Raw genomic sequence first — 23,110 nt, 5'->3', positions numbered from 1 at the left:
TATTGGGTAACTCTGTAAATGCCTGCCTTCTCCTTACACTGAGAACTGTTCGGTCTGTTATGTTCTTTGTCAGTGGCTGTCAAATGAATGGCATCTAATTAAGTGTATTGAATGAGGGCATAGATGGATGAGTTAATGTATGAATGTGGAGAGGGGTCTCTAAAAGAGATAGACTAGCAAGATGTTGATTAATCAAGTTCACTTTGGGCACTGACCAAGGTAAAGATGAATATGTTCCTTCCACCTGAACTCAAGTAAGCATGAGAGGCACACCCTTTCACAGTCCTGTGTTAAGATACAATGCTTTTCTCCCACCTATCAGAAGCAATGATTTTGTAAGTCGCTGGAGTTGCCCTGCTCTCTTGCTCATGCTCCCTGACACGTTGGTACATTGGAAGATGACTTCTAACGTTACCCCGTGCACTAAAGGTAGATGTGGCACCAGCATATGGTTCATGCAGCACACATGTCTGAGCACTGTGAAATCCAGGAAACAGAAGAAAATAAAAGTTTGTGTGACTAACAGATCAGAGGTACTGGGGTTAGAGAATGTCTGCAGAGTATGATTTTCATCCCCCGTGGACCAGAGAAACATAGAATCGCTCTGGGGACAGAAAAGTTCAGTTGAGGCATGCGAGTGTGTTTGTGTGTGTGTTTGTGTGTGTGTGTGTGTGTGTGTGCATCAATGTGTATGTGATGTGCATTGTTTAACAACTCACAAACTTATTTGATTATACAGCAATTCAACCAGGATCTGCTTTACATCGCATAAACAGGCAATTCTGATCTTACCTTTTTAGGTTCTGGCATATTATTAAAATAAATAGTGTAGATTCCACTCTTATTAAAACCAGCTTGATACACATCGGCACAATCTCGAAATGGTTTCTCTTCTTCTCTTTTTCCTCCCTTTAGCAAAACTAAAAATAAAAGAGAGAGATTACAATGTATGAATAAGAATAATCAGCATCATCACCACCCAATGAACTAAAAACATAGCAGGGCTTTGCTGCATTCACCCAATATCTGTAATGCATATACTGAAAAATAGAACATACCACCCAAAAAGTTGAGAAAAAAAGCTGGGGATCAATTTCCCATTACAAACTAATTTTATATCAATCCCTTTACTTTGGATTTTCTATATCCTCAAAAATGTCATATTGATGGACAAATTACATGATATGGTAATGCTTCCTTTTCTTAGCAATTTATGTCAATGTTTCCTTTCAATTTTATGAAGCATTCCTATCTACATTTCAGAGAAAAGTTTAACGTATTTACTTCATTGTTTGGGATTTCATAGGTTAGCTGCATATTCTATGAGTGGCTTATATATACCTCAAACCCTAGGATTAAAAAATGTCAAAACATTTTTTTTTGTTTTTGCTTTGCAATCAGAATAATTTTTTATTAATCACAGTTAATTTACTTTGTATCCCAGATGTAGCCCCCTCCCTCGTTCCCTTCCCTATCCCACCCTCCCTCCCTCATCTATGTCAAAACATTTTAAAAGTACAATATTCTTATTAATTCTTTGAGAACTTCCTACATTCATATAGTGCATTTTGATTGATTCATACCCTTACTTCCTCCAGTGCCTCCCCTCCTCCCACCCCTCCCAAGTTTGCTTTCTTCTTTCTTCTTCTTCTTCTTCTTCTTCTTCTTCTTCTTCTTCTTCTTCTTCTTCTTCTTCTTCTTCTTCTTCTTCTTCTCCTTCTCCTTCTTCTTCTTTGGTTATTGGCTCACATGGTCCAATGGTCCAATACTTTAGGCCCATACAGTGTTCAGTGTGGGGTCACCCAGTGGAACATCATTGATCTGCCAGGAACCACACCCTTAAAAAACAAAACAAAACACCAGATTCTCCTCCCCTCAGAATTCCTGAACTATCCTTAATTATGGGCATAAGCTTGTGAATCCCTATTTCCTCCATTATAGAATGCTGACTGGCTTGGTCTCATGAAGGTCTTGTGCAGGCAATCATAGCTGCCATGATTGTAGTGGTTCTAGCATGTACAGAAAACATTGTTTGCTCGTCTTTCCTGGCATCTGCCTCTTGGGAACTGTCCACCCTCTCTTTTGCAATGGTTCCCCAGCCTTGGTGAAAAGGGTTGATTATGTATGTCCTGTTTCCAGCTGAACACATCACAGACACTTGTTTCTGCACTTTGACAAGTTATGAGTTTCACTGCACAAAGAACTTTCTCCAATGATGCTTGAGAGCTGCACTCTTCTACGGTTAGGGATGTTTTTAGAGGGTGGTGTGACACTATGCTGATTGTGCGCTCTAAGAGTAGATTCACCCCTGAGACTTGTGAACTCCACGACCGTGTTGTTGAACACATTTACAGTACCAGCCATCCTTTTCCTATCATAGGGTTAGTCTTCAATGCCATGAAAATGGAGTTGGCTACCCTCATAACACTTGGGCCATTATTGTACTTCTGGGAATATATAGAGAATAGCTCTAATTAAATTTACAAGCTTTATTTGATTTCTACAATTTAAGGTGACCTATTTTAAAAATTCCTAAACTTAATTTCTAAATACTATTAATTTACCTATTTTGTATCATATGTGTGATGATTTAATTTCATGGTATTATATAAAATACCAAACACAGTTAAATTTTCTTTCTAGGTTTTAAAATTGGCTTATAAATTATAATCTTTCTTTCTTTTTCTCTTTCTGTTGAGACAGAGTCTCTCTGTGTAGTCATGGCTGTCCTAGAACTCAGTCTGTAGACCAGGCTGGCTTTGAACTCAGAGGCTTATGTGCTGGGATTAAAGATGTATACCACCACATGCAGCTACTGTTTTGTACTGTCAAAATCTAATTGTTTTGATAGATTTGACTTTGGTTTGTAAAAAGTTTCTAGGACCTCTTTAATCTAAAGCCACATAACACTACTGTCTATGTTTAATGCTGTAAACGTCTACATTACATTTGATGTTTAAATTCTTTCTTCAAAAAGTATTTTGGCAATGTCAGTCATTACTCCATTGTAACAAAACTGTTAACGAGTTCTTCACTGAGAAGGGCCTTATTTATTCACTGAGCTTCCTCCATTCTTAAGTTCTCATTAATGAAATCAAAATACTCAAATTGACCCATTTAATAGTTCTTGGCTAAAGATTTATGTGCCGTCTAAAACACTAATGATTTATCATTTTCTAATAAATATATAATACTTTCATAATTGCTTTCATCTAATTAATAAATTTTGTAATAGTATCTTTGTTTAATGAATATGTCTTCAATCACTTGAATTCATGATGTTTCTATATAATCAAAACATCAAATATCCAACTGCTTTTAAATGGATTTGTAAAGCATGAAAAGGGTATAAAATACTGGCTTGAATTTATTAAATGGAACTGAATAATATTTATCCTCTTATACATAATAGGCAGTCTAATATTTGTAGAATGAGTTATATTAATGTAAATATTTTAAACTATAAATTTGCTATATTATGTTTTAAGAAAGCAAAGTATTTGTGTAAGATATGTTGCCAAAATGTAAAATTTTAAATGTTTAATAATTTACAGTTTGTACACAGCTAACACCTATACTAATGGTTTTGTATATTTATATCCAAAGCACCACTATGAAAATCTGCTATGTCAACACAGAATAAGTACACACACCAGAAAGTTCATATGACAGTGAGGAAATGTGGATTTTATTTGTTCGTTTGCTTGATTTTTGCTAAATGTGTGCAAAGAGCCATTTACAACATATAGAGGTAAATGCTTGCCCCCAAAAGGCTATTTTTAATGACATTGGGCATGTCAGTAGTACATCTAAAGACAAAGAAACAGTTTGCTAGATTTTGTTTCTGATTAACTACATGGACAATTAGTTATCAAAATCATTCCTAAACACTTTATACTTGATTCCTTCTTATGTGTAAAAGTGAAAAATATCTTCATTAAATTCCCTAAGTAGTACGCATAGAAGTATTAAGATGGCACAAAAGGACAAAAAACACAGGAAAATGTGGTGAACAGAAACTGTTGAGGAAACCCATTTTTCTTTTCAGGGTGAATAAAGAAGAAAGTAATTTATCTAAAAACAAAATGATTCTTTCATTGGACACACTACTTCCTGTCCTCCTGTATGTGCTTATGTGAAGGAACACAGTCGCTTCCCTCCCTTTTCACTTCCTGTGCCCTTTGCTTTTCCACTTCAGGAAGATGTGGGTGAAGGGGCTGATATGTGGTTAGAGAAGCTCTTTCACACACATTTTCACAAACAGGAAGAAGGGAAAGGTTGCCTGTTATATTACTTTGTGGAATCTGTGTCAGTGTTGTCTAAATTAGTAGTATAAATTCTCTATCTGGAAAAATGTACTATGGTTAACGTTTTGTTGTTATGGTAATGTGGGTGACATGGATCTTTGGTTTGGTCCATGTTTGAATCAGCATTTTTGAAAATCTGACAGACTATCTCTCCATAAGACAAATACATTCCTTCCCCAACAACTAAGCTGTTTCTTCTAAATCATTCATTATGAAATTTTATCTTTAAAACTTTGATTTAGGCTACATTTTAGAGTACTAAATCAGTGAAAAGTGAATTTATTTGAAAATATACATTCACAACATATCTTTGATACTTTTATTTTATATTGTGGTTTAATGAAGAGTCCATCTATATGGGTAAATTGACTTTCAGGGTATTTATTAAAATCAGTCTATAATGTGAAGTAGTCATAAATATTTCAGAGGTAGTCATGTAAATCAGAAACAAAGCAGAGTAAAGAAAGGTAATACTGGAGAAACTATTACTGATACAGTGATGACAGAAAAAACATTGATAATAGCATCATTAAATTTCTGTTCACTTTTCTGAAATAAACACATGCAGAACATAGACATAGACAGAAGAGTGGCACCTGCTACAGTCTTTATTTTCTCAAGTTCAAATCATGTTGCTCATTAAATCCAGGGAAGTTAGAAATCATCTGGTCAATTGTACAATCTTATTGAATTGGCCTTTTCTTTAAAAACTTAATTGGCTTATTTCATTAATTGACTAAATTAGAGTATAATAATTGCTTTAAGTCAAAAAGAAGAAAGTAATATCAGGGTATCCTGTAATCTTTATCTAATAATAAATACTCAAATATTATTTAATATTAAATGACAACATTGTGATACATAGACAATATTTTGGTTGTTACTGTTTGAATAATTTCATTGCTAAGTACTAGAGTGTTCTGAAATTTAGTGTCTTGCCTATATATTATGAAATTACTAGAAACAAAGAAAGACAATAAAAGAGGATAAATTTTTGAATTTCATGTGTCAGAAACAGTAATAAACTTTTTATCAAGGTTTTGGGATTCACTTAGTCCAGCAGATCCTGGAGGAGTGTGTGATGAATGACAGTGGGGCATACAAAACTTAATGGAAGAGGCTATAAGAGGCTCCAGCTAGTCAGAGCTTTAGAGTTATCTAAAAAACTGGCTTGATGACATTGTCTATCTTTCAAAGACTTTAAATTTATTGTAAAAATAGATGTGAGTGCATGAATTTAAAACTTGACCTTTCTACGTAAAGTTTCCTCTTTGAGTGTATGATAGTCTTTTCCTCTCCTATTCTTTAGTCCCAATGGATATATCTTTCATTTAATGCAGTCTTTGAATCCCACTATACTAATCTGCCTCCTCTCAAAATTCATTTTCTTCTACCCTACCCTTGAAGGTGAGTCAGGCCTGAAGAAGGGCTAAGATGGTATTTAGCATTTATGTTGGTCTCTATCCACTGTCTCCTCACTCACTCAGCCTTCTCACCCCTACAATAATTACAATAATTTCTGGAGTTTTAAATATTTTTATACATAGTGTATCTCAACTTTTTTCAATACTGCATCTCAGTCTTTTCCTATGTCACTCTTTATATTGAATCTATGTATCCACTTGGTTTCTTATGAGGATCAAAGCAATGTGACTATGTGTCCTGCTTGACATTCCTTTGTACTTCAAAACTTTGTTCCTCTTTCCCTCCCTTTTTACACTGTCTCTGCTGCTAAGTTCATTTCCTTTTTCTTCTTTATTTGTTTACCTGCATGTCACATAAATTTGCACATGTATTAGGATTTCATTCTTGTATATTTACTTTTACACACTATATCATGGCTTCAAAGTACTTCAGAGGTGATTATAATATAAAAGATTTTTTAAATGCATATTTACATGCCTCTTGATTTCACACTGCTTATTTCTATTTATCTGTCAGGCAGTCCCTCCTGCTAGTCTGGCTTTCATTCATGTTAGGCTAGCCAACCTGCCAAATTCCATTTTCTCTCTTTTTCTTACTGATCCCTTTTCTTCTCCCAGCTGTCATCAGTGAAAAATACATAAAAATAGAAATAAAAAACCAACTTCCTTATGGTTCTATAATTATTCTCTTTACTTCTTGTCTTTTCTTGTCTTTTAACTCAACCCACATTAATTGGACACCTTCTACATGTAAACTTCTGTCTAGGCTACAGACATAAGGATTGTGAAACATGTCCTCAGTGAAATCACAGTCTGAATGTAGGGGCTACCTATAGTAGCAGCAGATCTTTCATGATAGTTGAATCTATGATACGTAACATTTCTTGACAGAAGAAAATTCAGCTCCTACTGGCATAAGCCAAAGGTAACTTTAGGTAAGGCATGATCATGTTTCCAATAGTGTGACCAGAAATGTGTTTCTTTACCTTCCTTATGAGTCACTTTTGTTGGTTCTCTACCTGGTCACAAGATGGCTGGCAACTCCAGCCTCTAGGGCTATTGTATTACTAGTGTAAACAGAGTATCAAAAAGAAAGAATGCAGGTAATTGTTATCGTAAAGACATATGTCAAGTGCATTGGGAGCTTTCAAGGAGAATGAACTCCATCTGCCAAGCAGACTCAGGAAAGCTGCCTCAAAGAGATAACACTTAAAATAATAAAACCTGCAGAACAGCTTAACGGAGGTAAGGTTTAAGAGCCTCGGATGTTAGTTCAAAGACTTCACTCATGCAGATATCAGCAATAAATCTAGAAAGTCTCGGGAAAGGGTCATTATTCATTCTTTTCATTTATCCTTATCTGTACAACCAAATCTTTGTCATCTAAAAGGAAGAACAGGAACATGAGCAGGTGCATGTCTGTCTGTCACCAGGCAACATTCAGTCGGCAAGCAAATGGAAACTGAGACCAACAGCTGTTGAGTGTTTCTTGCTTTTCCCTTGATTTTACCAACCAATTTCAACCCAGATGGTATACCGGCCACCCAGCTGACTTCAGCGAAGGGCCACAAAAGCTGAGGCAGAGGGTCACTTCAATTCAGATGAACCTTCAAGAAAAAACTTCCTGGAATGTGGACTTATTAATTCCTAATCACAGCCACCTTAGAGGACACAGAGATCCACTAGCTTTGCTTCCCGAGAAAAGGTGAAAACACTGGCTTCTCTTTCTAGCCATTTCTCAACAGCTTGGTACAAAAAACCAATTATTAAGACCTCCACTTTGAAAATGTTCCCCAGAAATCTAAATAATCTAAATAATTTAAAGGCACTTTCGGAAGTAGAAGAAGATACTTCTTTGGATCACAAGGGTGTGAAAACATGAGTAATTTACAAGTAGCCCATAGTTCAGTGTTTTGTAAACATAGATATGAAGATGAAAGCAACTTCCCAGTGATGTTGTAGTAGATGCACAAATATTTATATCTACAAGAATACATTCAGGTTTTATGCTAGAGGTAATATGGTATTTCTGTCACATCTAAAGTGCACATTCAAGGATTTGAAAGGTAGTACCTGTGGATTGATAGCTTTGTGTGAAAATTTTAGTCTATAGAAAATTGGATATATACACAGTTACATACTTAGTTTAATAACAATAACCATTCATTCTTCATAAATTGTTTTTCTTTATTTTCTTTTTGGGCCCCCTACAGCAGTTACGAAAGCTGTGTGACCCCTGTCATTTGTTCATAAGGTCACTTCATTAACAAAGATATTTCAGGTTTCATGTGTGTTAATTTCCCATATAATGTTTTCAGCCTGAAAGACACAAGATCCCTACATGTGGGAAAACTTAAAAGCCATATATGTGTATATATGTATATATATATGCCTTTTCTGTAACTGGATATATATATATGTATATATATCACAAAATACATACAGACTTTCAAACACTCTTAATCTGAGGTCTGAGTTGAGTTAGCTGATGTTTCTTTCCAAAGCTGCTGGTGGTCCACATATTCTCTCTGACTGCAGCATAAGGTAAACCAAACCTAAATAGTATTTACTTACTGAATTATTATTTCCATTAGCACAATTTGAAACAATGAACTATTTAAGCTTTATCTGAAATATTTAGATAATCTATAAATTCTTAAATATAATAAAATATAATAAATACAAATAAACATATAATAAATATAAATATAATAAAATCAACTAGTGCTCATTGAATATTACCAGATGCTAATTTCTGAATTTCGAATGTACAGTTTGTTTTAAGTGTTTCATTCCATCCTCATAAATGTCTTCCAAGGAGTTATGGGGTACATTACTTATATAAATTGAGGCCCACTGATGCTGTTTAATCTCATTAAAACTTATAAGTGGCAAAGCTCAGTAACTATGACGATGAGAAATATGGCTGTGGTTTGCTAGCTTTTGTTGTCTGGCCAAGCTGAAATGAAACTCCAATAGATCATCTGATGTAGACACCCCTGAAATACTATTCTCAACTGCAAAGTCACACCCAGTTTCTGGTGTAGTTTGACATAGACCTTAATTCTGAATTAGTAGAGGCTTTTCTCAGGGAAGCAGGCCACACAGGGATGTGATAACAGGCAGACATGATAGATGTTGACATGAGGATAAAAGGAGGCACAGGCAGAAGAACTGATCATGAGATGGGAAACCTCATCAGAATGTGCCTCTGTGAAGATCCGCAACTTCAAAAGCTAATGGGATTAGGAATTAAGCAATCCCTGGAGCTGAGCCTAGGGATGGAAAATATAGTTCAGTGGCAGAACAGTAGTCTAGTGTGCATGAGGCTCTGTGTTTAACAGCACTACAGAAGGACCTCTAGTTTTTAAATTTTTAATATGAAAGTATAATGTCACATAGTTCTAGTGCAGTTTGAATGGTATATCTATGTATTTTCTCCAATGTCCTTCTAAGAAGAAATAACTAATATGTAAAATTTAATGTCTTTTCACATCTCCAGTATTAAAATAAGAGCAAAACAAAAGCATTTGGCTAAAAATTATGAATGGAGGTCTAACTTTGTGTAATAAAATAACCATTAATTTTTTCATTTTTTTAGTGTGATTAGGATGATTTATTTGAACACAGTTTTTCTCACTAAATTTGATCTTTAGCAATTTCATATATGCAGATAATGTGTTCTGATTTCTCTCATTCCACCATTTACTGCTTCCCTTTCACCCCTGCTAATGTTTCCTCCTGCCAAAACCTTTTTATTAATATATTTTTTTATTAATTACAATTTATTCACTTTGAATCCCAGCTGTAGCCCCCTCCTTCATTCCCTCCCAATCCTACCCACCCTCCCTCTTCTCCTCCCATAACCCTCCCCCAGTCCACTGATAGGGGAGGTCCTCCTTTCCTTTCATCTGACCCTTGCCAATCAGGTCTCATCAGGAGTGACTGCATTGTCTTCCTCTGTGGCCTGGTAAGGCTGCTCCCCACTCAGGGGGAGGTCATCAAAAAGCCAGCCACAGAGTTCATGTCAGAGACAGTCCCTGTTCCCCTTACTAGGATCCACACCTGGTCACTGAGCTGCCATAGGCTACATCTGTGCAGGGGTTCTAGGTTATATCCATGCATGGTCCTTGGTTGGAGTATCAGTCTCAGAAAAGGCCTCTGAGCCCAGATTTTTCAGTTCTTTTGTGCTCCTTGTGGAGCCCCTGTCCCTTCCAGGTCTTTCTATCTCTCCCTTCTTTGATAAGATTCCCTGCACTCTGCCCAAAGTTTGGCTATGAGTCTCAGCATGTGCTTCAATATCCTGCTGGGTACAGTCTCAGAGGCCTTCTGTGGTAGGCTTCTGTCCTGTTCCCATTCTGTATTTTCTCTTTGGGCCCCCTACAGGCAATTATGTATGCCATGTGACCCCTGCCATTTGTTCATAAGGTCACTCATTAACAAAGATATTCCAGGTTTCAAATGTGTTAATTTTCCATGTAATGCTTTCAGCCTGGCAGAACTGTACTGATTTTAGATTAAACAACAACAACAACAACAACAAAAAAAAAAAAAAAAAAAAAAAAAAATTCCCCACATGTGGGAAAGCTTAAAAGGCATATTTTTATGCTCTGTTATGAGCGGACAAATAATTGATTTCAGCAAAATGTATTAAAATGGAATGAACGTCCATCCCCAGGAAATGCTAGAAGCACACAGTCAGTGCAAAATTATTCTGAATACTGATGCACTAGGAAGTCTCCAAGGTTTTATAGAGCTTCTTTTTTAAATTTTAATTTATGTGTGTTCATGTAAAGGTTTCAGTTCCCTTGGAATTGGCATTACAGACAGTTGTGAGCTGCCATGTAGGTTCTGGGAATTGAACTGGTGTCCTTTAGGGAGAAGAGACAGTGCTCTTAACCACTGAGCCATTTCTCCAGCCCATGTTCAAGGTTTTAAAGAAAATAAGGCTGACTGTTAACATGTGACCACCATTTCGCCTCTGACACTGGTGACAGAATAAACTTGAATTCCTGACTGTTCATGCAGGTTTGACATGCGGTTCCATTCTGATCACAGGGTTTCCTAAGGCATTAGGAGAAGATAGTGAACTATTGATTCAAACCGTGAAGAGGTAGAATTTGGTTTACGACACCAGGCAAGCTCTTGGGTGTGTGATATTTTGCCTTAAGCTACCTAGCATCACAGCTGATGTTCTCTGTCTGTCTCTGTCTTCCTCCCTCCCTCCCTCCCTCTCTCCTCTTGCTGTGTTTTTCTCTCTCTTTCTCTCTCTGTGTTTGTGTGTATGTGTGTTTCTATTTATACCACCCTGACTGCCTTCCAGATGGCATACCAAACAGCTGCAGAAACTCCGCAAGAAATATCTAAGTCAGATGTATGTAGATTGAGGATTTATTATGGTTGAGATTAGCTGTGTGTATTTGTGAGTCTACAAGTTTAAATAACCAGCCATACATCTTTCCACAGTTGCATCTCTTCTTAAAACTGAACCCTATTTCATGATTTCCTTGTTTTTTATTGCAAAGTAATATTCTATCGTACAGATGTAGCACGATTTTTGTATCCATTCCTCAATTGAGGGGCATCTGGGTTGTTTCCAGTTTCTGGCTATTACAAATAAAGCTGCTACAAACATGATTGAGCAAATGTCCTTATTGCATACTTGAACATCTTTTGGATATATGCCTAGGAATAGTATAACTGGATCTTGAGGAAGCGCTATTCCTAGCTGTCTGAGAAAGCACCAGATTGATTTCCAGAGTGGCTGTACAAGTTGACATTCCCACCAGCAGTGGAGGAGGGTTCCCCTTTCTCCACAACCTCTCCAGCATGTATTGTCACTTGAGTTTTTCATCTTAGCCATTCTGATGGGTGTACGGTGAAATCTCAGGGTCCTTTTGATTTGCATTTCCCTGATGACTAATGATGCTGAGCATTTCTTTAAGTGTTTCTCTGCCATTCGATATTCTTTTATAGAGAATTCTCTGTTTATCTCTGTACCCCATTTTTTAATTGGAAATTTGCAGGTAAATGGTGGGAACTGGAAAAGATCATCCTGGGTGAGGTGTCCTAGAAGCAGAAAGACACACAGGATATATACTAACTCATAAGTGGATATTAGAAATATGATATAGATTAAACCTACTAAAATCTGTACACCTAAAGAAACTAATCAAGAAGAAGGACTCTGGCTAAAATGCTCAATCCCTATTCAGAAAGGCAATGAGGCTGGACATCAGAAGAAGGAGAAAACAGAGAAAAAGTCAGGAGCCTGCCACAGAGCACCTCTGAAAGGCTCTGCCCTGCAGGGTATCAAAGCAGATGCTGAGACTTATGGGCAACCTTTGGGCAGAGTGCAGGGAATCCTATGAAAGAAGTGGAAGATAGTAAGACCTGTAGAGGACAGGAGCTCCATAAGGAGGGCAACAGAACCAAAAAATCTGGGTACAGGGGTCTTTTCTGAGACTGATACTCCAACCAAGGACCATGGAGATAACCCAGAACCCCTGCACAGATATAACCCATGGCAGTTCAGTGTCCAAGTGGGTTCCATAGTAATGGGAACAAGGACTGTCTCTGACATGAACTGATTGTCCTGCTCTTTGATCCTCCTCCTGAATGGTGAGCAAGCAGCCTTACCAGGCCACAGAGGAAGACAATGCAGACACTCCTGATGAGACCTGATAGACTAGGGTCAGATGGAAAGCAAGGAAGACCTCCCCTATCAGTGGACTTGGGGAAGGGCATGCATGGAGAAGGGGAAGGACAGGAGGGATTGGGAGGGGAGAAGGGAGGAAGCTACAGGGGGGGATACAAATTGAATATAGTGTAATTAATAAAAATTTAAAAAAATTAACCCTAAGTTCATAATCTATTGTTCCTAAAGAACTTATTCTAAGGTATACTTAGAATGTTCATATTTAAATATGAACATCTTAGTTCATGTAGATGTACAAGTTAAAAGAGGCCTGACATTGATCTTATCTTTACAGTTTTGATTTTATAAATCCAGTATAAAGGCAGGTCATCTTTGGCAGGTCTCATGTTAATACAATTTAACATAGATGATCTGACTCAGACTATTAAACCATAGCCATCTCTAGAATAAAACATGATAGTACACAAAAGCCATTATAATTCTTTAGCTTAAAGTAAATTCAGAATTTAAATAATGAGCTGAAATCATTAACATTATTATTATTTTATTGTGTGTGCTCATGTGTGTGTGTGTGTGTGTGTGTGTGTGTGTGTGTGTGTGTTTTGCAGGCACATGTGCCACAGCATGTGTGTACAGCTCATAAGATAATTCTCAGGCATTGGTGTTTTCTGTCCACTCTGGGATCAGGAGATTGAACTCAGGTTATAGGGTTTATATATTAAATGCCTTTACTTACTGAGCAATCCAGTCAGGTCTTAAAAATTTTATAGTATGATAGAGTTTTAAAGATCTTTTGTCATTGACTTTAGAAAAATCTTATGCTAAAATATTTTTATATGTTTTTAAAACTAAATGTATATATAGTGTAATATATCTAAGATTTTATTCTTTATTCTCCCTTATGAAAGTGTAAAAATTTCCAGGATATTTTTATGTGTTCATAAGATACATATTTTTTGAATTACTGAATAATGCTAATAAAGTATATTTTCTATCAGAGTAATTGCAGGTGTCATGTCTTATGATTAGCTAACATTTGCTGTAAAAGTGGAACTTGGATTCATAAAAGAGCTACAGGATTTGGTTTGTGTGTGGTTGAGTCCAAAACACTTTTGTTGAGGTTCTGTTGAAACTACTTGTGCTTCATTGCCTGAAGTCATGGAAGCATAAGAGAACCCAGGACAGAGTTTGTTCATCGTGCTGTTCGAAAACCAAGAGAACTCTTTTATAAGAGGTCTTTCATCGTGGGAATGTACAGGCCTAGCTGGACCCAGGAGATAGTGCTTTGTAGATAGTTCATCTAGTTTCAGAAGTTGAAACTCAAATTCCAAAAGAGAACCACAATTTCAATCTGCCTCAAAAGATGTGGTTCAGAAATAGTTCATGGATGAGGTCAGCAACTGGAGATTTTAATTTTGTTATCACTAGTTCAGCTATACAGTATTCATCCTTTTTTTTTCTTTTTACAGAAATTACATTTCAAAAGGCAGATAACATGCTCCATCTAAAAGGAGAAACACACTGTGTTCAAAAGTAAACAACCACTTTCCCCTTAAGCCACTCTGTTTTATGAAAGGAAGTGCTAGATAGTGTGGTTCGTTTTACGGAAATTGTAAATGTTTGACATACAGTTTTCTGTCAAGATAAAGCATTTCTCCCACTAAATGGGAACAAGCACTCACTGCAGTTTGTAGCTGATGACTGTGTTTATTTTCCTTTCTGTTTCTACCTAATGTTAAATTGTGCATTACAAATGGTCAGCAAAGAATCAAGTATTTCACTCAGTCAATGAAAGTGATATTTCCTATTTTACCAGTATTTATCTGAGAGGCTTTCAAAAACTTTTAATTTCCTCCCACCACTTGCCATGTTTTTAGAGTCATTCTGAATTCAAGAGACATGCAATTCAAACTATCTCTTCCCGTGACTGGTTGATTTACTTCACAACCTCAATAGACACCACACAGGAGGTAAATTCCTTTCAGATGGTAGAGTTATTCTGTGAACAGAGCCAAAGGACTATGAGGTACTGGGAAGGAAGCAGATGCTTCTTCAGTTCACCTTTTTAAAGAAGGCCAGAGACTTAAAATAATGCTCACATGTTCATACCATTGTAATCAGCCTCTGGGAAAGGCACTTTATCCCAAATAATGCAGAGCACTGAAAAATTTGTCTTATCAGTCATTACAGCTCTCGGACGATGTGAAAGAATGTTTTAAAGAGGCTCTCATGGGAAGTTCCTATAACTTGTAACGTGTATTTCAAAGAAGGAATATTAATGTTTAAGAATGAATTATTCTTGTTAATGAATAAGAATATTAATGTTTCCATGTCTTTTGTATTTATTTTTGTTTCTCTCCTGTGCATTTCCTTTCCCAAACTCTTTTATCTGTTCTTCAAAACTCAAGTTTCTTGAATGTAGATAGTCTTCTGTCTATGCAACTGAAACATGTAGTTAACTTTGCCTGCCACAGTCACATCCCCACTCAAAGATTTCTCTGGGATTTTAGTAAAAACAGTTGGCTTTCCATTTACCTTTTGCTGGGAAGGGGACATCATTACTAACATCTTTTTCCATCACACTGTTCATTAATACCTATTCCTCTAAATTGCTGGTGTTGCTTTTTCTTTTTTAATTTGTTCTATAAAGAATTCTGAACTTGTCTTAATTTGATTTTACACTTACTCTTTTAAAAAAAATCAGCTCACAACCTCAGTAAATAAATTCTCTGAGATTATAAACAAATGTGTGTCCATGTAATTGTGCTGAGGGTTTAGGTTGCCTGGTAAGAAAAGGCAATCTGTTTGATTTTTATTTTTTCAGTTGGATCTATGGCCCACCAAATGGTTAGAGTAAGCATTTTCTATGTCTACCTTACAGGCTGTCTCCTCTGAAGACACAGCAGTCTTTGGGGTGATCTAGAGTTATTTACGGAATTCAATGTGACTGCATCTCTGTCATCCACACCTTGTACCATGAATACCTCGATAAGTGGCTCAAAACTAAACTTGTTTTTTTGTTTGTTTTTGTTTTTTAAAAAGGCATTAATATAGTTGTAGTTAGTTACCCCAGAAATCTGTATTTGGAGTCTACTTTTATAACTAGTTATTTCCAGTTGATTCTAATTTCATGAGTACATTGCCATTGCTTTCCTTTCCTCTGCCCTTGTTTGACTCTGAACTTAGTTCTCTCCCAGGAACTCACTTGGAGATTCGCCCCAAGGTCCACCACCTCTACTTTGTTTTCTCAGCACAGTGCAGGGAAGAAAAGCGCAAATTCTGGATTCTGTGTCCAGGGTCTGGTCCCAGCTTGCTGACTGGCTCCCAGTATCCGCTTATAATGAATGCACGTATTTCTCTGGGCTTAGTTTCTTGATCTTTCACATGAAGTCAGTAATAATGTGTATCATATACTACTGTCATGAGATGAAATGAGTTAATAATGTAAGCAAACTTCTCAAAGGTCTGGCATACTTGAAAGATTTACTGACATAATAGTAACTTTGAAAACTCCCAGGTAGACTTCTGCTTTCAGATCATTAGCTTTCAACTATTTCCCTTCTACATTGTGACTAGGGAAACTTTTGAGAATACAGTATAATTTCAACATTTCTCCCTCCCTTTCTTTCCTCCAAATCATCCCATATACCACTCCCTAAACGTCCCTCAAATTCATGGCCTCTTTTTTTCACTAATTATTATCGCAAGCACAGGTCTGTACATATAGTGTTACTTGCATGTGTGTTTTAGATTTTTTTTTCTAAAATGCAAAGGTCATTCCATCCCTTTATACTGACAATGGATTGCCATTGATTTATAGAAAAATTATCCAGCTTCCTTTATCTCAGTTTACCTCTCTCACTTCCTCTTTTACAGTTTATGTCCTTGATAACAAGATTTAGCCTGTTGATCTAAATGTACTAGCCCTATCTAAATTCATATGACTAAAGGACAACATACATATTATTTGTACACTCTGTGGAGGCAGGTCCTTGACTGTCTTCCTTTCAAAGACTTAGCTTTCATGTCTATATTTAGTTCCAACCCACCTGTGCTTAAATACTAGATCCATTATTTCTAGCTATAAAGATAAATGGGTCAAACTCTTAAGTATCTCATGTAAGTTGCAAAATGTGCTGAATTTACTAACTCCTTCCTATTGTTGCAGCAATTACAAAGTTAACACGGATAAAGTTTTTACAGAGTATTATAGCCACAATAAATTCAATAAAATCACTAAGAGAAGTCTATAGATGCTGGGTGATACTCTCCTGGTGATGATATATTTTTATGTGGTGTGTGTGTGTGTGTATTTTGTGTGTACAGGTACACTTGTTTTGTGTATACACTGTGAATGCCAGGGGTCAATCTCAGGTTTTCCTTCTCAAGTGTCATCTACCTTGTGCATTGAGGTAGAATCTCTCACTGACCTGGATCTTGCCAAGTAGTCTATGCTGTTTGGCTAGTAGATCCCTAGGAATTCACCTATCCCCACCTTCCCGACAATGGGATTACAGGGGTTTTACCCCATGCCCAGCTTTCCCTCCTGGACTCTGGAGATCAAATTGGGACTTCATGTATGCATAAGCAGGCACCTAACTAACTATGGGAGCCTCTCTAGTGTCCTTAGCATATTTTAATACATGTTTTTGACTGGTGCCTGCAAATCTGGTCCCACTACTAAAGAAGGATTCAGAAGTGTAATTCTCACTTGTTTTTCTGTCAACTTGTAGTTTCCTTAAAGCCAATTAAAAACTAAGCTTAAAATATATTGTTTCTTAGCCAAAGTCCTCCATCTTGGTTAGCTTCTTTAGGTGTGCAGTATTCTAGTATCCTATATTATATGTCTAATATCCACTTATGAGTGAGTATATACCGTGTGTGTCTTTCTGCTTCTGGGACACCTCACTCAGGATGTTCTTTTCCAGTTCCCACCATTTACCTGTAAATTTCATGATTTCCTTGTTTTTAATTACTGAGTAGTATTTCATTGTGTAGATGTACCACAATTTCTGTATCCATTCCTCAACTGAGGGGCATCTGGGCTGTTCCCAGCTTCTGGCTATTACAAATAAAACTGCTACAAACATGGTTGAGCAGATGTCTTGTATACTTGAGCATCTTTTAGATATATGCCTAGGAGTGGTATAGCTGGATCTTGAGGAAGCACTATTCCTAATTGTCTGAAAAAGCATCAGATTGATTTCCAAAGTAGTTGTATAAGTTTACTCAATACCCATTCAGAAAGGCAAAGAAGATGGACATCAGAAGGGGGGGGGAAGCAGGGAACAGGACAGGAGCCTACCACAGAAGGCTTCTGAAAGGCTCTACCCTGCAAAGTATTCAGGCAGATGCTGAGACTCAGAGCCAAACTTTGGGCAGAGTTCAGGGAATTTTATGAAAGGAGTAGGAGACAGTAAGACCTGGAGAGGACAGGAGCTCCACAAGGAGAGCAACACATCCAAAAAGTCTGGGCACAGGGGTCTTTTCTGAGACTGATACTCCAGCCAAGGACCACTCATGGAGATGGCCTGGAACCCTTGCACAGAAGTAGCCCGTGGCAGTTCAGTGTCTAAGTGGGTACCATAGTAATGAGGACAGGGACTGTCTCTGACAGAGACTGATTGGCCTGCTCTTTGATCACCTCCCTCTGAAAGGGGAGCAGCCTTACCAGGCCACAGAGGAAGACAATGCAGACACTCCTGATGAGACCTGATAGACTAGGTTCAGAGGGAAGGGGAGGAGGACCTCCCTTATCAGTGGACTGGGGGAGGGGCACAGGTAAGGAAGAGGGTGGGAGGGTGGGATTGGGAGAGGAGGAGGGAGGGAGCTACAGGGGGGATACAAACTAAATAAACTGTAATTAATAAAAATAAAAATAATTTAAAAATATATTATTTTTTTCCCAGGTATATCAGTGTTAGGACATGGTAGGTACTTATCAAATTTTTGCTCCATAAGAACAAATAATCATTGTTATTCCTCAGAAGAGAATTATAAAAGGGTAATCATTACAAAACTATGTTTAAATGACTAAATTCATGAATCACCTGTTAGTACAGCAGATTTGCACTCCAAGCTGACTTGAACAATGAGAAAATGAATGTGTCACTTTATGATGGGCCTAAATAGTGATTCCGTTTCCAGTTTTTCATTTCTTTCCTCATTTTTTATTTTTTTGCATTTTTGTCATTAACTTAATTCTCAATTTCATGTTATGATGTGGTTTCTACTGCTTCCAACGTGTGTGATGGTTTCTTAATCACCGGTGTGTAGAGGTGACAATGACTGGTGAGAACTGGTGGCAGTTGCGGTGTTCACTTGTCCTCTCTAAAGCATTTCAAACAGTTTCCATGCCACTGTCAGTGTGAGCTGTTTAATTCTAGCAGTAACTACGACATGGCAAAAAAGCATGGAGCAGCCAGCTAACCTCTGACACTGCAATGACAGTGAAGGCAATATTTCTCTAGTGGGTAATGTGCCTAAGAATAAATGTGATCAACTGTTTGCAAAGAGTACACAAAAACAAATGTGATATCAGAAGTAGAAAAAAAAAAAAAAAAAAAAAAAGAAAGAAAGAAAAAGGAAAAAAGATAAGATGCATTTTGGAATGACTACGGGCCTATGATATCACTGCTCCTTGCCCAGTGCAGAGGAAAGCTTGTTGGGTTATCCCTGAAAGTATGGCTTTTTGTTGTTTTGTTTTGAACTTTTTTTTTTTTTAGCAACATTTAGGGTAAATGGTTCTTATGGAATAACATTTTCTAGTGTGAAAGCATTATAAAATGAAAATGCTCACTCTATGGAAAGATGTGTTTAGAGTTTTTCTACCAAAAGATTTTTTTTTTCTTTGTGAAAGTCACATTTCTGCTCATTGTGTACTAGACACACTTTTGCCATGGAACGTTAATGCATTATTATCACATAATTTTATTTCTTTGTGGTAAAACGTATAAACTTGCTTCTCGTGCAAATGTGAACTATCCAGCATGCAAACTGCATTTATTTATGATTACCCATGAACACCTTAGGTTAAAGTTGTGATCCCGCTTTAGGTATCGGGAGACTTGGGCTAGGAGAAGCAGCAGGATAATTCCGAGTAGTGAACCTAGACCACCGCGTTTAGATGCGCTCTGAAAAAGTCCTGCTTACAAATAATGCCTAATTAACGTTTGTTTAAGGAATTCTGTTCCTCAGGAGAGATAGAAGGTATGATGAAAACTCAGTGCCAGATCTCTGTCGTAGAGACCGTGTGCTTTGCTTTATATCAAACAATCTGTTTAATTCTTTCCCTGTCATGGCAGGGTAGGCAAATTTCTCCTGCTTGATGTTTTCTACCTAAACATCAGAGAGAGAAAATTCACAAAGAATTTATTCTTGTGGGTTGTATGGCATTATATTTGAGGTCATGCCCCAAATTACTGAATTAAATGGAACCCAAAATTAACTTTTTGAATTTTTGTGAGTTTTCCATAACTTCTGCATTATGACACTGTTTGACTTTTTAATGTTTTTTTAAAGGAAATTTAATGTTATATTGTGGTATATTAATTTTCAATATTTGTATGCATCTGAATTTAAAAAGTAAAATATTTTCATATACTCATCTGATAAATAATAAAACTGTATAGTAAATACATTTTTGAATATAAAATAAAAGTTGGAAATGTGTTTCATAACTAAAATGAAATAAATTCACCTTAGCAACTTATATTTTTTTTGCACTTTAACATTTAAATGCACAGTAACTAAAGACTATGGCTCAAATGAAATTTTAAATGCGAAGAGGATTAACATCTTGACACCCCCTCACCCACCGAGGGAGGAGCAGTCTGTCTAGGCTACAGAGGAGGACATTGTAGCCAGTCCTGAAGAGACCTGATAAGCTAGGATCAGATGGAAGGGGAGGAGGACCTCCCCCATCAGTAAATTTAGAGAGGGGCAGGGAGAAGATGAGGGAGGGAGGGTGGGATTGGGAAGGAATAAGGGAGGGGCTACACTTGGATACAAAGTAAATAAACTGTAATTAAAATAAAATAATAAAAAATTAATTTAAAAAATAAAAGTACATAAATAGGGAAAAAAATCATCTTGCTAGACAGCTAGTTAGAGTTACTCCAGGTGTGTACCTCTGATGCAAACTGCGGTGGCTAGAATACGAAACTAAGATTAAAGGCAATATGAACTAACAGGAAACAAGGTCTGCGGATAGGAGAGTACAAAAACGCAGTGGAGAATCAGCCAGTACTCTACGAAGTCCTAAATCTTGCAGCTGAGACATGGTTTATTTTATGGTTGCATCAATAGAAGGAAGAAATATATTGGAAGTGTTACAGTGTCAGACAATTCAATCTGTGTTATTGTTGCCACAGTTCTTTAGATGTTCAAATCGTGGAGCAGATGCGGACACCTCTCTCCCACCCTAAGTGAATGCTCAGCGTGGCACCTGTCATATCTGCTATCATAAGTTTTCAGTAAATGGACAAAGCAAACAATTGGCTGCTCGTATAGAGTCAAACCTCAAATCAAGGCAAAAATTTTCAATCCACACTCCATGCTTCTACCAGTGTAAAGACATGTTTATTAGACAAACACTGGGGGATGAAATTAAATTCTGATAAGTAGGCAGATATATGAGCTCTGTGAGAATTGCAAATGCTGAACATGTCTAACATCACGCACAAAACACTACCCAACTCTGTGTGCTTAAGTCTCGGGATGATAAGAAAAAAATGTGTTTTCAATCTTTCTCCAAATGTATTCATCTCAATATGAGAATAGATATGTCTCGTATTAATACTTAATTTATAAATACTCATGAGCTCTATTAAAATTCCCTGGCAATATCCTACCATGCTTGTCTTCCAGTGGACTCTAGTTCAGAGTTTGGCAGGCTCTGTCTGATTAGCAGGTTTTTTCCTTCCCAATCACATTACTGAGCACACCCAAATGGAGCTCTAGGGACTCACTGTTTAAAACAAGTTCTTTACGAAATATCTCTGAGGTTTGTTTAGACTATCTAAAGAAGATACAATGTGAGGAAATGGAGTGTAACAGAGAAATGTGAAATGTCTCTAAAACAAGATCATTTCATGTAAGTTATCTTGTGTGTATTTCTATCTACACATGAAAGTATGAAGCAGAGCTGTATTTTTACGTAGCACCATGAGTCAAGGATCCACCACTCTGCATGCTCACACTGAACTGCGATGTGAGTGGTCACATAAGCCACAGCTCAACGACTACTATCAGTTTCAGATGTAAACAGCGCTCTCAGTCATATCCAATTACAGTCCCCACTCCACTCAGAAGACTGACTGCAGAGCAGAACTGCACGAGATGACCCGTGCACCAAACTTTCAAGCCTTGTACTGTAGGTCAGGGTTCTGCTTAAACTGGATATGTGCAAAGTGACATCGCTTTTATAATGGTTGGGTGGAAATGGGACAAGATGCTCAAAAGAAAAAGGGGGTTCCTGCATAAATTTGATTTCCAGAACTCATGTAGATGTGTAAGCAAAGAAGCAACTCCATGAAGCTGGTCCCTGTTCTATATGTGAACAGTATGACACACAAATGCTCATATTTACACGTTCATCAGCCACACAGAGAATAAAGAAAAAATGATAAATGGATGGATATCTTTTCAAGACACATTGACTTGCAGCTGTGTGCTTATACGGCTCCAGATACTCAAATCATAGAATATTGTAAGTTGCATCATCACAAAGACATCCCATTTGATATATCTGTTACATCTCTGGATAGGATCAAGGACAAAAGATCTTAATGGCTACTTTAGAACCATCTTTCCTTATAATAAATTTTGAGGGCTGTTTCTTTCCTCTATTCTCTACATGTAATAGCATCCCTTCTCCTCTTTCCTAAAAATGGAAACAATTAGAATTATTTATGAAACAGGAACTCCCCCAGAACTCTGAGCTAATTTTAAGGATCACCTAATTTCTTCCCTATACATAGATATCTAACACCCATAATGCCAAATATATAACCCTCACGGCATAAGAGATTTTATCAAGGATACACAATACCAAGAATGAAAGGTGAATTTACAAAATTCTATTAGAAAGATACTGCAGATTCACAAACTCAAAAATAAATTTTCTGTACTTAGAGAGCTTGAAAATTGTCAACTAAAACTTATAAAATGTTTTTCAGAATAAGGTCTGTCTACAGAATTTGCACTGGCATCAGTGCAGTGGAAGAAATAGTACGCAAACCTTTACTTGCTTGCATGAAAGAAAATATTTCCATAGCCAAAGGAAGGAAAGAACTCTTACCACCTTCTTTAGTGCAAAGGCTGACAAGGTTATGGACTGTGTCCATGAGTTCCAGTTGCTGCTTCTGAAGGACGCTGTTGTTGGTGGTGGCTCTGGTTAGTTGTTTCTCTAACTCCTGGATGATGAATGTTTGACGAGTAACCAAGCCTTGAAGGTTTTCTTTCTCCTCCTTCAAGGCATCCAACTCTTCTTTGTGTTTTCCCTCCATTTCTAAGATTTTATGCTCTAGTAAACTACAAGGAAATAAAAATAAATCTTAATTCTTACAATGCTAGAGAAAAAGTACTGTAATTCTACTTGTTCCCAAGAGTAAAGCTAGAAGTTTAGATTATTTATTATATGTGCATGTGGGGTACGTGAGTGTGTGCACATGCACATGTGCTCATACACGTCATGGTGAATTCACAGATTTCGGACAATG

At 37.0% G+C, this 23,110-nt stretch overlaps 1 protein-coding gene across 6 annotated transcripts in view; it reads right to left on the bottom strand.

The window, feature by feature from the left end:
• Positions 1–23,110, bottom strand: part of Angpt1 (angiopoietin 1) — a 255,633-nt gene that overhangs the window by 57,437 nt on the left and 175,086 nt on the right. For 5 of the 6 annotated variants that reach the window (XM_060389490.1, XM_060389491.1, XM_060389493.1 and 2 more), the window contains exons 4-5: positions 22,690–22,922; positions 793–920 (exon numbers count right to left, since the gene is read on the bottom strand). In XM_060389490.1, the coding sequence (XP_060245473.1) occupies positions 793–920; positions 22,690–22,922 (361 nt within the window). The remainder of the gene's footprint in view (positions 1–792; positions 921–22,689; positions 22,923–23,110) is intronic. The other variant, XM_021644101.2, reaches the window with a different exon arrangement.

The sequence above is a fragment of the Meriones unguiculatus genome, chromosome 8 (genome assembly GCF_030254825.1).
Source record: "Meriones unguiculatus strain TT.TT164.6M chromosome 8, Bangor_MerUng_6.1, whole genome shotgun sequence".
Taxonomy (NCBI): domain Eukaryota; kingdom Metazoa; phylum Chordata; class Mammalia; order Rodentia; family Muridae; genus Meriones; species Meriones unguiculatus.
Note: the sequence above shows the minus strand (reverse complement) of the source record. Positions and strands in the feature narration are given on the sequence as shown.